The sequence below is a fragment of the Thunnus thynnus genome, chromosome 3 (assembly GCF_963924715.1).
Source record: "Thunnus thynnus chromosome 3, fThuThy2.1, whole genome shotgun sequence".
NCBI lineage: Eukaryota > Metazoa > Chordata > Actinopteri > Scombriformes > Scombridae > Thunnus > Thunnus thynnus.
The window spans coordinates 7,165,636-7,179,535 of record NC_089519.1 but is presented as its reverse complement, the minus strand read 5'-3'; the positions used below and the strand labels follow the sequence as shown (position 1 = coordinate 7,179,535).

Here is a 13,900-nt window from a genome sequence, read left to right as displayed (position 1 = left end):
ATATGTTGGAAAGACGAGTAGAGCACCGAAAACTTGTATTGCTGAACATAGAAGTGCTATTAGATGCAAAAACATGAAATATCCAGTAGCAGCACATTTTGTTGAATTTAATCATTCTATATCCTCTCTAAGATATATTGGTACTGAGAAGGTATCACTCACTCCAAGAGAAGATAAGTTGGATGTTTTATTTTCCAGGAGGGATTCTTGAAGAGGGCCGAAACGTCATCTAAATAAAATAGAAATGCATATGGAGCCAGAGTGTGAGACACATATTTCCTTCTCTTAATGCCTTTTTTTGTCATACATGATAGTAAATTGACTTTGAGTTATGAACTGACAAAATAAGACATTTATTCCATTTGTGTGGAAAACTCAAATGATGATTTGTGATGGTGATTTTCACTTCAGTTGAGGTATCCCATGAGCTTTTCTAATGGATAAGAAATTATTCAACCTTTTTAAATTTGTGGAGCTATGTGGTTTTCATTGTCATTTGTGTGCTGTTTTCTCCCTCTCTCTCTCTCTCTCTCTCTATCTATCTGTGTGTGTGTGTGAGCAAGAGGCTGTCAGTGTATCACTGAGAGTTGTTTTTTTTCTGTTCATTGATTCTCGATGTCTTTGTTGTTTCACTCCATCTCTCTTTCAGTTGCAGTTCAAACAACCCCCATCACACACACAAACACACACACATGTCTCCCCATTAACATGCTTCTCCATACCATGTTTGTAGGCCACACGGTGAGATAGGGCTGAGACCGCCTCATGTGTTGGGCCTCCTCTGTGTTCTGGTCCCCACCAACCCCCATCCTCCCAGCATCAGTGGGATGTCCCAGGTGTGTCTCCTCTTGGCCTTGCTCATGCTCTGCAGCTGCACAAAGGTATGACTCCTAAAATCTCTCACATCTTTCTCTCTTTCACAGACTGTCTTTGATCCTCTGACATCTTTCCCAAAAACCAAAAGATTGTCACTGACAGTCAACAAACCAAACCAAAAGCGGGATGGAGACTGACGTAAACAGTGTGTGTGGATTTTCACATTATAACATGAAACTTCAGGATGTTTGGTCCTCCCGCAGGTCTCCTCTACTAACTCCCTGGAGCTTCTGAAGGAGCAGTGGAGCAGCTACAGGAACCAGTGCCTGGACTACATCAACGCCACGCCCCCCGCCACAGGTGAGCCCCTCTCCTCGCAGCATGAGTTCATATCTGAACAAGATGCATGCAGCAGAATAAACCTACAGTAAGCTCTGAGCACAGGTTTCACAGATCACACTCTGCTCTCCGCTGCAGGGCTGGTGTGTAACAGGACCTTTGACCAGTATGCCTGCTGGCCTGATGGACTCCCAGGAACCACTGTCAATGTCTCTTGCCCATGGTTCCTGCCATGGTATCGTAAAGGTCTGTCTGTGAAAGTTTTTTGCATATAGTTTTGCATAATTATGCAACACATATTCACATTCACTGTAAGTTTAAAAACATAAGTGTTGAAAGTTCAGTGGTGGCCAGAATACAAAACAATTATAATGTGTGTAAAGATCCACTCCCAACCTTTTTTTTTTAAGTTTTCAACCACACCTCACAGTCTGACGAGTCATGACAGTACAATAAATATAATAAACATCATGAATAAAAAAAGGTCAGCACATATATTATCTGTCAATGTATTTTCACTTTTAAGTACAAATACAGTAATTCATAAAGTCAAAATAACCAACAAAAAAGAAAAGTCACTTAAAGGGGACGTCTCATGCAGAATTCAAGGTCTATATTTTTATTCTGGGGCTCTGCTGGAATATCTTTGCATGATTTACAGTAAAAGAAAAACTCCTTATTTATCTTATACTGGCCTTTTATGCAGCCCCTCAGTTCAGTATCTGTCTGAAACAGGCCGTTTTAGCTCCTGTCTGTTTAAGGCCCCCCTCCCGGTGAGCCCACTCTATTCTTATCGGCCAGCTTTCCATAAGCTGCCCATTGGCAGAGGCAACATAAACAGTAGTAGTCGGATTTCGCTTCTTTTTCTCGTTCTTTATGCAAAATATAAACATCCTAAATATATCCCTAGAAGTTTTAGCCCAAATTCAATATGAAATATGCAAGTAAATAACGTGAACAACCCATAGAACAACCTCAGCAACAACGGCTACCAACAGACGGCTGTTTGTGGGCATGTGTGAACAATCTGTTGTCATCATGAGGAAGAAGTAGAGGTAACGTTGCAAACGAAATAAACTCCTTCTCTCTGTTTTTCAATCATGTACTTACACCGTCCCGTCGTGTTGTTGGAAGAAGCCAGTTTTGGATCATAGAGAGATTTTCTCTGATGTTTAGCATTTTTCAGACTGTCTGTGTGGTCTTTTCATCGTCTAATAAACACAATTTTCTGTCTCACAGTATTTCTTCACTGCTCGGCAGATGACTGATATGTTTTGTTTTTTGAGATAAACAAGTCTTGTTTGGAATATATTTCCTCTCTGCCACTAAAACACGTGACATTCAGCAGCAGAAAAACTCCTGTGGTTTGAACTGACACTTCAAAAGGGACACTGTGGACAGACATTCATGGAAACATCTGCCATTGTGAATACATAAATTGTCTTGTCGTTGTGCTGTTGCTTTATTTATTTATTTTTTTAGAAATGTAACACTGGCATATTGAATTAATAAATGTATTAACTGTCAGAGCATTCTGTTGAATTTATCACATAACATAAAGAGCTCACCTCCTCTTCAGGGCACCTGCATGAGAAGTGTTGAATGACTGTTCAGTAGGCCCACTTGTTGCATTGAAGTATTGACGTCAGTTCATTTCAGAAACGCAAGGATGCAGCACCCATCCAGTGACAAGACATGAGCGTGAAACCTCAGATAGAAAGAGCTCTCTGAAGTGCCTTTATTCAAACAGAAAGTTCTTTTCACAGCTTGTCACATGTCCTTTCCTTTGAGTGGGATGAAAGAATATGACATCTATTGGATGAATGTTGTTTTGAGTAGAGTGTGCAGAGTTTTCCTTGGAACAGATGAAGCAATAATCGGACGTGAAGGCCAAAGATTAGTTAATTATCACTCTACTATCATCCTGCAAGTGGTGTAAAGACTTCACACTGTGTCTCTAGGAGCAGCGCATTTGTCCTGTGGAGCTTTCTTGCCATCAGTGTAGCTTGTAGCTCAGAAATTACAACAGTGTCAGTTCATGACATAAAGGGCCCAGGTTTGATCTGCAGCTCTTCCTGTGGAGAACATTTATTTTCACGTTCAGGTTTCCTCCAGGTGACCTTTGGAGACTCTGATTAGGTGTGAAAGTGGACTTGTTATCTCCTGAGGAGTGGTAGCCTGGCAGGGGTTTCTCTGCCCTCGTTAGAAACTATAGAGTTGATTTCCTGCAACACTTCTCAGTTTCAGCCTCTGTTTCACTAGCTTTCACCTGAAAGAATGCACTGCAGCACAGAGGGTCAGTCTGTCTTAGAAAGCTGCAAAGTCAGGTGAGACTTTGGCATCATATGATGGGAGTTTCACCCACCTGTGACCCTTAACAGGAATAAACCGAATAATGAATGAGTGAATGATGGTATCCAGCTTGAAGAGTACACTAAAATAAAATAGCATTGTCTCACTGCAATAAATGGTCCAGAATGAAAGTAGAGTTATAGGGTTTAATAACTTTTTGTCAACTGTTGTTACAAAGGTCATAAATGAACATTCATCTCAACAATTTTTCTTTGTTTCAGATACAGAATGTCACTTAAAGGATAGGTTCACAATTTTGAAGTTTGGAAGGAAGTAGGGCTGTGGAGTTTATCCACCATCACTCACACTGAAAGTGCATTATGAAGGGATTTCTTTGTGGCCAGCATGAACAGGAGGAATGATTACAATGAGAAAAACATGTTTCAGTGTTTAATGTTTACTGTTCTTTCAGGAGAAACTTGAAAAATTGTGAACCTATCCTCCTTTAATATTTAGTTATAAACTATCCATGCCATAATGGGACATTCAGTGCTCAGTGCATTCTGAATAATGTGGCATTCAATTATAAAATCTCATAATACATGTCTCTGTGTGAACAGTCCAGCAGGGTCTGGTCTACAGAGTCTGCGGTAAAGACGGTCGATGGGCACAAAAGAATACCAGCGAATGTGAGGACGACCCTGGGCAGGTGAGGTGTGTGTATACTGTACTGTGTGTTTGTGTGTGCATGTCTGTGCCAGAGATTGTGGGAGTCTGGCCTTCCACGTGTGTAAACTGTTTTCATGTTTGAAGCCGCATGGAGTAGCAGATGGTTGGATAATATTGTGACTGTACCTGACTTGACACTTTTACTTGACACAATCTGTAATGAGTCAGCGTGTGAAAATGACCCCCATCTGTCTAAATAAACATTTGGACCCTTTTAACATCTTTTGTGCCAAATCTAATCAACGGTGTGTTGTGTGTGTGTGTTGTGTGTGTGTGTGTGTGTGTGTGTGTGTGTGTGTGTGTGTGTGTATATAAAGGAAATGCGTGGATGTAACTGACTGTTTCTCCTGTTGGCTCTGCAGCAGCAGTATGGCCGCATCCTCAGTCAGTTTCGGATCATGTATACAGTGGGATACTCGCTCTCTCTGGGAGCTCTGCTACTGGCCCTGGCAATCCTCATCACCTTCAGGTAGGACATGTAAGGGAATGAATAGGAGGAATGGGTAAAAGAATGAAAGGAAAGAGGGAAGGAATGGATGCAAGTAAGGAGTGATGAACGATGAGAAAAAGGAAAGAGGCAACTGATTAAAGAAAGAAAGGAAGGAAGGGTGGAAGGCAGGAAGGAAAGGATGACACGGAATAAAAGAGCAGGAAAAAGAAAGCAATGAATGAAAGGAGAGAGAGATAAAACAAAGACAAGAAAGATCGAAGAAGGGAGCGAAGGAAGGACGGAGGAAAGGGAAGGAAAAAGGAAAGAAATGAAAGAATGAAGAGGGAAACAGACAATGGGAAAAAGGAAAAAGGGATCCAAGGAAAAAAGACAGAAAGAAAAAGAAAGAAAGAAAGAAAGGACTGCACTGAATGATGCAAAGGTGCATAAAAAGGAGGGAAAACTTTGTTTCCAATGATGGAAACAAAGTAAGGAAAAAAGATGGTGGGAGAAAGGAGGGAAGGAAAGGAAGGAAGGAAGGAGAAAGTGACGGAGTTCAATGGAAAAGAACAAAACTAGAAACAAATGAAGGGAGAACAACTGCTGCATGCAGAGTAGAGAACACAGCACATCAAAGTGAAAAGCCATCACACGCTCTGTCACTCTGCAACAGGAAGCTCCACTGTATGAGAAACAACATCCACATGAACCTGTTTGCCTCCTTCATCCTGAGAGCCGTATCCATCCTGGTTAAAGATGCCCTGCTGACCCTCACACTGGAGCACAGGAGCAGCAACACCCAGGCCTGGGTTAACATACCGGTTAGAGCAAACACACCACACCAACCTCATCTGCTATGAATACTCATATGCAGCTATTTTGCATGACAGCAAAATCTTGTGATAATAATATAATGTCGGTAATAACAGGCACAAATTTGCATGACATACAGAAACCATGCCATATAGTCTTGAATATCTGCATTTTTCTATGACAGAACATATGACAGAACCTCTTTTTGGACATCCCAGCCCATACATGTCATTTTTCAATTCTATAACCATCACTCATTATTAACAGCTTAATAAGGCACTGATCAGGAATTGATCGTGTGTGCTTAGACACATCAAAGCTGCATATAGCTGATATAAAGTGGGAGCTTTGACAAACATTGTTCTTGTTGTTTGGATCAAGTGGCATTCCCTGGAAAAATGAGGTGAATGACTGAAAAATGAATAATGAATGAGAATGTTTCTATTTGTAATGACAGTCACGTACTATATCATCAATAGTTTATAAAGAAAATACACAAAAATACTAAAAAAAAATTGTGAAACTGATATGTTTGATGTCAGAGGGGGAGAGGAAATCAACAATATTCACATAGTTTTCACGTTCGACTTGTTTCTTTCTTGCCAAACTGCTCTACATTTGCACTGGAGGGAAATGTATCTCATATAAAATGGCATTGCATCTGCATCGATCCACATTGAGTATAAGCAATAGGCAATTCAAATGTCCTGTGAATGTGATCGGTAGCTCTTATGTTGTGGTTCAACAGACAATGTGGTGAACAAATGGGAAAATATATGCGGATGCCAGAATCAAATATTGTTTTATTCTGTGTGTGTTGGACAGTGATCCTTGTCCTCTGACGTCAGACAAGATACGAGTATTGTGGTCTGATTTGGACTCTATTGAACTGAACTGCAGCAGACCATTTGACATTTATCTTTATCTTTTATATTTATTTGATCTCGGTGGAGTTTTGTCTCATTGTTTGTGTCCTTATCCTCGTCCTGTGATGTGTGTCAGGCTGTGACGTGGTGTCGTGGTGCCATGGTGATGATGCAGTACAGCGTAATGGCCAACAACTACTGGCTACTGGTGGAGGGCATCTACCTGCACAGCCTGCTGGTCATTACCGTGTTCAGCGAGAAGAAGTACTTCTACATTTACCTGGCCATCGGCTGGGGTAAGAACCAAAACTGAAATCTATCAATAATAACCTCACACCGCTGGCTTCATTAATCACGTAGATCTAAACTGTTCCTCACTGGTTATCAGTAATCAGCTGCTTCAGTGGCTATGTTTATCATCAAACCTCAACAGGAAGTCAGTCAGGTACCAGAATGGTTAACAGGTGGGTAAACAGACTAATGAATAAATACAGAGCAGCTGTGTAGACAGGTGACTGTTCTCAGGGTGAGTCAGGTGATTCATAGAGATGACAGATATCTCAGAGGGCATCTAGTGGGCAGGTGTGGCATGACAGGCTCTGAAATGACAACTCAAGGTGAATGCACGAGCAGGCACATCAAGACTTTTGTCCACTGACAAAACCACGGATTTGAAGATGATCAGATATTTGATTCATAATCATGAGACGGTGAAAATAAATATGGTTTGCCATATATGACCGTGAGCAACTAAAATTCACTGCGACAGGTTGTTCAGCTAAACCAGAATTAGAAAGTTAATTTAGGTACTGCAGATTTTATTATCATATCATATTATTTAAAATGTATGAATCCTCAGGGCACATTATTTTTTTAAAAACGTACAAAGCGCAGAGCTGTGGTTGATCGTAATTGTTTTAGGCCTGTTGTCTTGATATCACAATGTCACTTTTTTAACATCTCTAAATATATAATGCATTCAATCTGCTATTGTGAGATAACAATTTAAATATATAGTTATCTTGAAATCTCAAACATTGTTTTCCCATTATTATGGCTTATAAACCCCTACTTGTTTGGAGATAACAAACCATGGTCTTGCCACATTTCTAATTTGTCCCAAGTGTCTGTCTATCTTGATTTTATTCGCTGTAAATCGAGGTTGGACGCAGTTTTCTGTATTAGAGAGCTTTCAAGTCTTCATTGCGTAAGAAGAGAATATAATTAGATGTCTTGAGATAATGAGATTTTGATATTATGATTAAAAAAAACAATGTTTAATGATGCATCATGGGTAATGGTATAATAAAACAGTTTCATCATAATAATTTATTGTACACATCAGCTGAGTGCGCTAAATACGGAGCTTTAGAGGAGCAAATGGATTATGTGTGTTGTCATCAATTATGTGGTAAAATGACAACAGTCTTTCCATCTTTACTTTTTTTGTTAAAGGGAAAAAAATTTCAACCTGGACCCTATTTTCCCATTTTTTGTGTCTAAGTGACCAATGGGGTACATAACCGTTACCAGTACAGAAAGTATAGCTTAGTGTTATCTTAAAGATTTTCAAAGTTAGCTGAATACTTAGCTGATTTCAAAAATTGTTGTCCCCATTAGTCACTTAGACACAAAAAAGATGAAAAAATAGGGTCCAGGTTGAAAAATACCACAGTTTACCTTTAACTCATTAAAAGTCACATTTTACCTCTCTTATTCTCAGGTGCACCGCTCATATTCGTGTTGCCATGGATCACAGTGAAATACCTGTATGAGAATGAGGAGTAAGTTTGGTCCTTTTTTTTTTTTGCATCAAATGAAAGGCAGTAATATATATCTATCATATTTTATCTGTGACAGTGAGGAGAGAGGAGGCTTTAGTTTTTTTTATAGTGAAAAAAATCAGAATCACAATGACAACAGCAGTAAGTTATAGTGTGTGTGTGTGTGTGTGTGTGTGTGTGTGTGTGTGTGCAGGTGCTGGGAGAGGAATGTTAACATGGGATATTGGTGGATCATCCGTTCTCCTATACTGTTTGCTTATCTGGTAAGACTGTTTATCTTTCTGTCTGTCAGTGTGTCTGTCTCTTGGCCTCATGTTTTCTCTTAGAGAGTTTATAACTGATGGATGTGATGACGGATATTCAAGTCTTAAGTGTTCTGGTATGTGATCGAGCTACAGATGCACACACACACACAAAAAACCCACACACAAAGGCTGCAGGTAACACTCACCAACTGTGTCTTGACAGATGTTGCTGTGGGTAGATACCAAATGATCAAAAGTGTGTGTAACAGTATCTGGATTAGGCAGGTGTAAAATGTGCTGGAGGTACTATAGTGTTGGGAGAAAAAAATCAACTCACCTAACAATTGAGATTCTCATCTTCTGCTACTATGAATCATTTTACAAATTCCTAACATCACTCCTCGCACATTAATAACAATGTGATCTCTCCCTGCTAAGTACTCTATGTCAACAGAGTGCCACTCTGTAGTCAAGTGGAGCTTTTCATTATGATGTTATAAAGTAAAAATGATTTCAGAAGCGAAGGCAAGCACCGGACCAATTTCAGATCTCATGGAGAAGAGAGAGCATGTCATGGCTGATGATGTCAAGCTCTTACTGCCGTGCACTACATCAGGACTTAACTCATGATTTTAGTCTGATGCAATATGAAACATACAGTAACTGCTAACTGATCTCAGTCAGAGTCACTGTCTGACTTTTATGTACAGATCAAGCAGAAAAAAAGTGTTGAAAATGGGCACTTTATTTGAAAATTAAAGGGATAGTTTGAAATTTTGGGAAATATGCTCATTTGCTTTCTTGCAGAGAATTAGATGAGAAGACTGATACCACTCTCATGTCAGCACTGTTACCAGCCAAGAAATAGTCCAGCATATGATCTCTGTACAGATTATTATTCCCCTAACGATATAATAACATTTAAACACTGAGCTTTAGAGGTGTTGTTTGGCAGATTTTTTTTTCTACCTTTTGGACAGAGCCAGGCTAGCTGTCTCCCCCTGTTTTCAATCTTTACACTAAGCTAAGTTAATTGGCTCCTAGCTGTAGCTTCATATTTAGCATACAGATGTGAGATTGATCTGATCTGCTCATGTAACTCTTGGCAAGAAAGTGAATAAGTTCCCAAAATGTCAAACTAGTCCTCTAAGGTACAGAAGATCTAAAATGCCTAAATTAAAAAAAAAAGGTCAAACCACAAAATAAAGTGAAATACAATGCACACTGTTATTTGTATTTCCTTTATATGTATGTATTTACTGTGCAATAATTAAATGAAAAACATTTTAATGCCAATTATTTAGCCTTTTGTCTTTAATAACTGAATTAATTGCTTTTCATTGTGACATGGATTTTCCATGCCACATTAAAATAAAACCACAGCACAGAAAACAAAGTGAAGTGTTTCAGTGTTGTCCAGAAGAGAAATTTGTTGATATTGACAGTGTACATAAAAAGACAATACAAACAATGTTGTGTATTTTATTTCTCTAAGCATTTGAAATCCTCCGTACTAAAGTGACTGTAATCATCTTCAACATCTTCAGCAATAATGTGAGCCCAGAGTCAGCAGTTAATACACAGATACAAATGATAGAAGCCTTATTGAACTGAGAATTTCCAAATTAACTCATTTGTGACTTCAAGAAATCAAATCAAATAAATCATATAACTTCCAGAGAAGATTCCCACCCCTCATTGGAAGCTGGACATATATGGCTGAACTATCAATGATATACTCTCATTGCTGTTCTTGCACTTCCAGGCATGTACATCTGTTTTTTATGGTATGATAATCTGTAACACACACATACACACAAACACACACACACACACACACACACACGCACACACACACACACACATTCTGTCTCCCTCTGATTTCCCCCCACTGTCTCACATCTAGTATCATTCACGCAACACACACACAAACACACACAAGATAGAATAAGTTATGGAATTCCTCTTGTGTGTTTCCTGCCTCTTGTTCCCATAGAGACAAATAACATTATGGATGGACACACTTATGAACACACATTAACAGTAGCGACCTTTGTGACCTAATGTAAAAGCGTACGTGTACATGCACACACACACACAAAACCCGTACATTTCCTGGAATGTGTAAGTCAAATGTACTCTGTGGAAAAAACTCCTCTTTATTGGAATCGCTGAAATCATTTCTGTTCAGTTGTATAACAGAAGTAATGTTACATGTCATCCTGCAAAAATCCCAAACACAAGCCTGAAGTTCAACCATTGTTCACACTCACACACACATATTCACACCTAAATAAACTCTATTTGTGTGCACCTATACACACACACACACACACACATGCACACACATTCACATAAACACATCTGTCAAGACAAATATACACGTTACCAAACTTGGAGAGCTAATAACATGAGTGTTGTAATAATTAATGTTCTCTGTCATCAGCGAGGGTTCTGCACTAGATCACAATGTGTGTGTGTGTGTGTGTGTGTGTGTGTGTGTGTGTGTGTGTGTGTGTGTTTGTGGCCAGGAGGTCAAGTCTCACAGATCACAGAGAGACAAAATATAAGTCCAGTAATGGACATTTTAGGGAGTCTCTCCATCTCTCTCTCACCACACTCACAAACACAAAAAGTCAGAAATATTGTCATCAAAAAATCTGCAGAACATATTTTCCATATTTGTTTGCCTCCATTTAACTCTCCTTCTCTTCTCTTCCTGTTTCAGATTAATTTCTTCATATTCATACGAATTATCAAAATCCTGATGTCTAAACTCAGAGCTCACCAGATGAGATACACTGATTACAAGTTCAGGTGAGACAAGTGTTTTCTGTTTTCAGGGTATCTGCTGGAGCTGGTGCTCTATGGATTAATGTTTTTAGGAGTGGGTCCCTGTTTTGCACACATGCAAGGATGCAGATGCACATCCTGTCGATGGTTTTATGCTAATATACCGACTGAAATATGTAGCATGAAATATGTGTGGCAATATGTAGCACTGCGCCAATAAAGGTAAGAAAGAAGAAAACTGCTTGCAGGCAAACAGGAATGTAAACTCTGGCTCTGCAAATGTTTGGAAATACATTCAACACATATATTAATCCTCAAGGATACACAGAATGTGTTTTGGTGAGAAACAGTGAATGTAAACATGTAACATGTAGTTTAGAAAAAAAAACTCCACAGAGTAACTTTAACATTTTACCACCTTTAGTTTAGTTTGAACTAGTTTTTGTTCTGAAGACCATATTCATTTTTATCTACATCATAACTCAATAAAATAAGTACCACTGACCAACAGTGTGCAGGAATTTCTGGTTTCCTCTAATAAAAATAAAGAAGAAATATTCCCTGCATTTCCACATTCCTACTCTGATCCAGATTAGCGAAGTCCACTCTGACTCTTATCCCTCTGCTGGGGATCCACGCCATCCTCTTCACCTTCGTCATCGACGAGTCCGTCCCTAAAGGCTCCCTGCTGCGCCTCATTCGCCTCTTCTGTGACCTCCTTTTCAACTCCTTCCAGGTCTTTATGCCATATTTTTGTGAGGCATATCATTTCTAAGCCTGCAGTTTCTTCAGAATAACACTAGATATGCAACTGTATACTCTCATATGTTCAATCACCTTGCATTTGTGGCATTTTTAGAGCATTACTGTACTTTTTGGTAAATCTACCATAAATGCTCTACATCAAAGATTAACTTCTTCTAATTTACAGTGTTAAAATGTCTTCTTATATTCTTTTACTGTAAAATGTTTCATCACTTTTCATTTGGGAAAGAGTAACGTATGGACCTGGAGTAAACTAATGGACAAATAACACACATATTTCAGTGTGTCATGACTTTTTCAGTTTCACTTTTTCGAGTTCTACAAAGGCAATATTGCATGAATTTTTCATGATATTAAAAAGATAAAATAATTATATCCTTCAATGTAGAGAAAAAAAAAACTACTGAGAAACTTTTTGGTATCTGTCATGATGTAAATGCTAAAACCTTCTTTTTTAGGGCCTGCTCGTTGCCATCCTGTACTGCTTTGTCAACAAAGAGGTGAGACGGATGTGTTTTCGTGTTTAGCACCACCTTAATTTAATTTCTGCCATTGCTACAGTTCTTCCCCTTGGAGAAAAGATATATTATTCATCATCAGTGTTCCTGTTACCGGCCTTTATCAGTCCTTTCCTATCTCTAAAAGCTCCATCTTTGTTCAAGCTCCACTTTATTCTTTTGTCTACAAAGTGGAAACGACATCACCCGTCTGCTAATCTCTAAACTATTAAATGTAGTCTTTAGCAGGAGACATTCATCCAATAGAGTGCTTAGTGTCTTATCTAATCTTCATCACAATCTTCATGTGTCTCTCTCTGTTGCCGGCTATCTCTCCGCTATCCCTTCATCCTCCAGGTGCAGTCCGAAATGCTGAAAAAGTGGAAGAGATGGAAGCTGGGTAAGGACATTGATGAGGAGTACCGCCACACCCACAGCCAAACGCCACACATCAAGAGCGGCAGCATTGCCACTGGCAATCTGCCCGATCTCCATGACAACAATGCCAGTGACCCCAGCGGTGACTCGCCTCACCTCGACAAGGCTGACAGAGCTCCTTCCTGCTCCGCCGCACCCGAGGAGAACCGCCGATTAGTCGTCTCCTACAGCAACGGGACAGGGAAAGGCAGGCCCGCCAAGAGCAAACACACCTTACAGTTCTCTTTCTTGCCACATCGAGGCACCGCCAGTCATGCCAGCACTACCATCGAGGAAGTGTTTCTGGAAGGGAGGGCGCAGTGCAACACTTACCCTCTGGAAGGAGAGGAGACTAATGTCTGAGCGGCGGTGGAAGGATGACCTGCCCTGAGCCCTCATCACACAAACTTTCACTGAATGTGCTAGTCGCTGTTTCGGATCAGTGTTCATCATGCGCCAACAAGACAAGACTGATCAGGCTTTTCACTGCTGCACATTGTCGCAGGAAGTAAAGTATCAACCTGCGCCGCTGCAAATAAATATTTATTGGTTTTGGGACCTTGAGTGAAAAAGCACTTACTGACTTAAGACATCAGGAATGATTAAATAAATTAAAATGAAATTCTAGTGGTGTTCAGTGTGAGAGTGTGTGTGTGTGTGTGTTTGTGTGTGCGTGCGTGCATATGGAGGAATGCCATTTCAACACTGACTTTACTCACATCTTTTCATCTGTTCTGCTGGTGCCATTGGATTTCGACTTGTGTCGTGTGTCTGTTTGCTGCAATGGATGCTTGTGGTACTCTCCTACATAAACCTCTCAGTGTCGTTTATTTTTTTCTTATTTTTTATCAAACTGAATGTGGACCACAGCATGCATGCCTCTGACGCATTTCCTATCATTCAAATGCAGTCAGAAAAGCATTGAAACAATGAACACAGCAATGAAGACATCTTGTTCATGGAGATCAGGAGGGAGGCAGAACCGAGCGATTCCCTGTAGACTACTGACTCTTGTTGTGCTGACACAGCCTTGCAGAGGCACTTTGATCTTCAGAGAGACTGAACGCTGTGCTGTAATGTTTAAGTTATTGTGGTTTGAAATGACCAAGGCCAA

The 13,900-nt window shown here is 39.8% G+C and overlaps 1 protein-coding gene across 1 annotated transcript in view; it reads left to right on the top strand.

Annotated features, from left to right (window-relative positions):
* gcgrb (glucagon receptor b) overlaps nt 1-13,633 on the top strand; it is a 54,905-nt gene extending 41,272 nt beyond the window's left edge. The window contains exons 2-14 of the mRNA XM_067582936.1: nt 734-881; nt 1,080-1,176; nt 1,294-1,401; nt 4,068-4,156; nt 4,539-4,645; nt 5,280-5,427; nt 6,422-6,581; nt 8,009-8,069; nt 8,263-8,332; nt 11,043-11,131; nt 11,699-11,843; nt 12,331-12,372; nt 12,727-13,633. Coding sequence (XP_067439037.1) covers nt 828-881; nt 1,080-1,176; nt 1,294-1,401; nt 4,068-4,156; nt 4,539-4,645; nt 5,280-5,427; nt 6,422-6,581; nt 8,009-8,069; nt 8,263-8,332; nt 11,043-11,131; nt 11,699-11,843; nt 12,331-12,372; nt 12,727-13,149 — 1,593 coding nt within the window. The 5' untranslated portion in view covers nt 734-827 and the 3' untranslated portion in view covers nt 13,150-13,633. The remainder of the gene's footprint in view (nt 1-733; nt 882-1,079; nt 1,177-1,293; nt 1,402-4,067; nt 4,157-4,538; nt 4,646-5,279; nt 5,428-6,421; nt 6,582-8,008; nt 8,070-8,262; nt 8,333-11,042; nt 11,132-11,698; nt 11,844-12,330; nt 12,373-12,726) is intronic.
* The last annotated feature ends 267 nt before the right edge of the window (nt 13,634-13,900 follow it).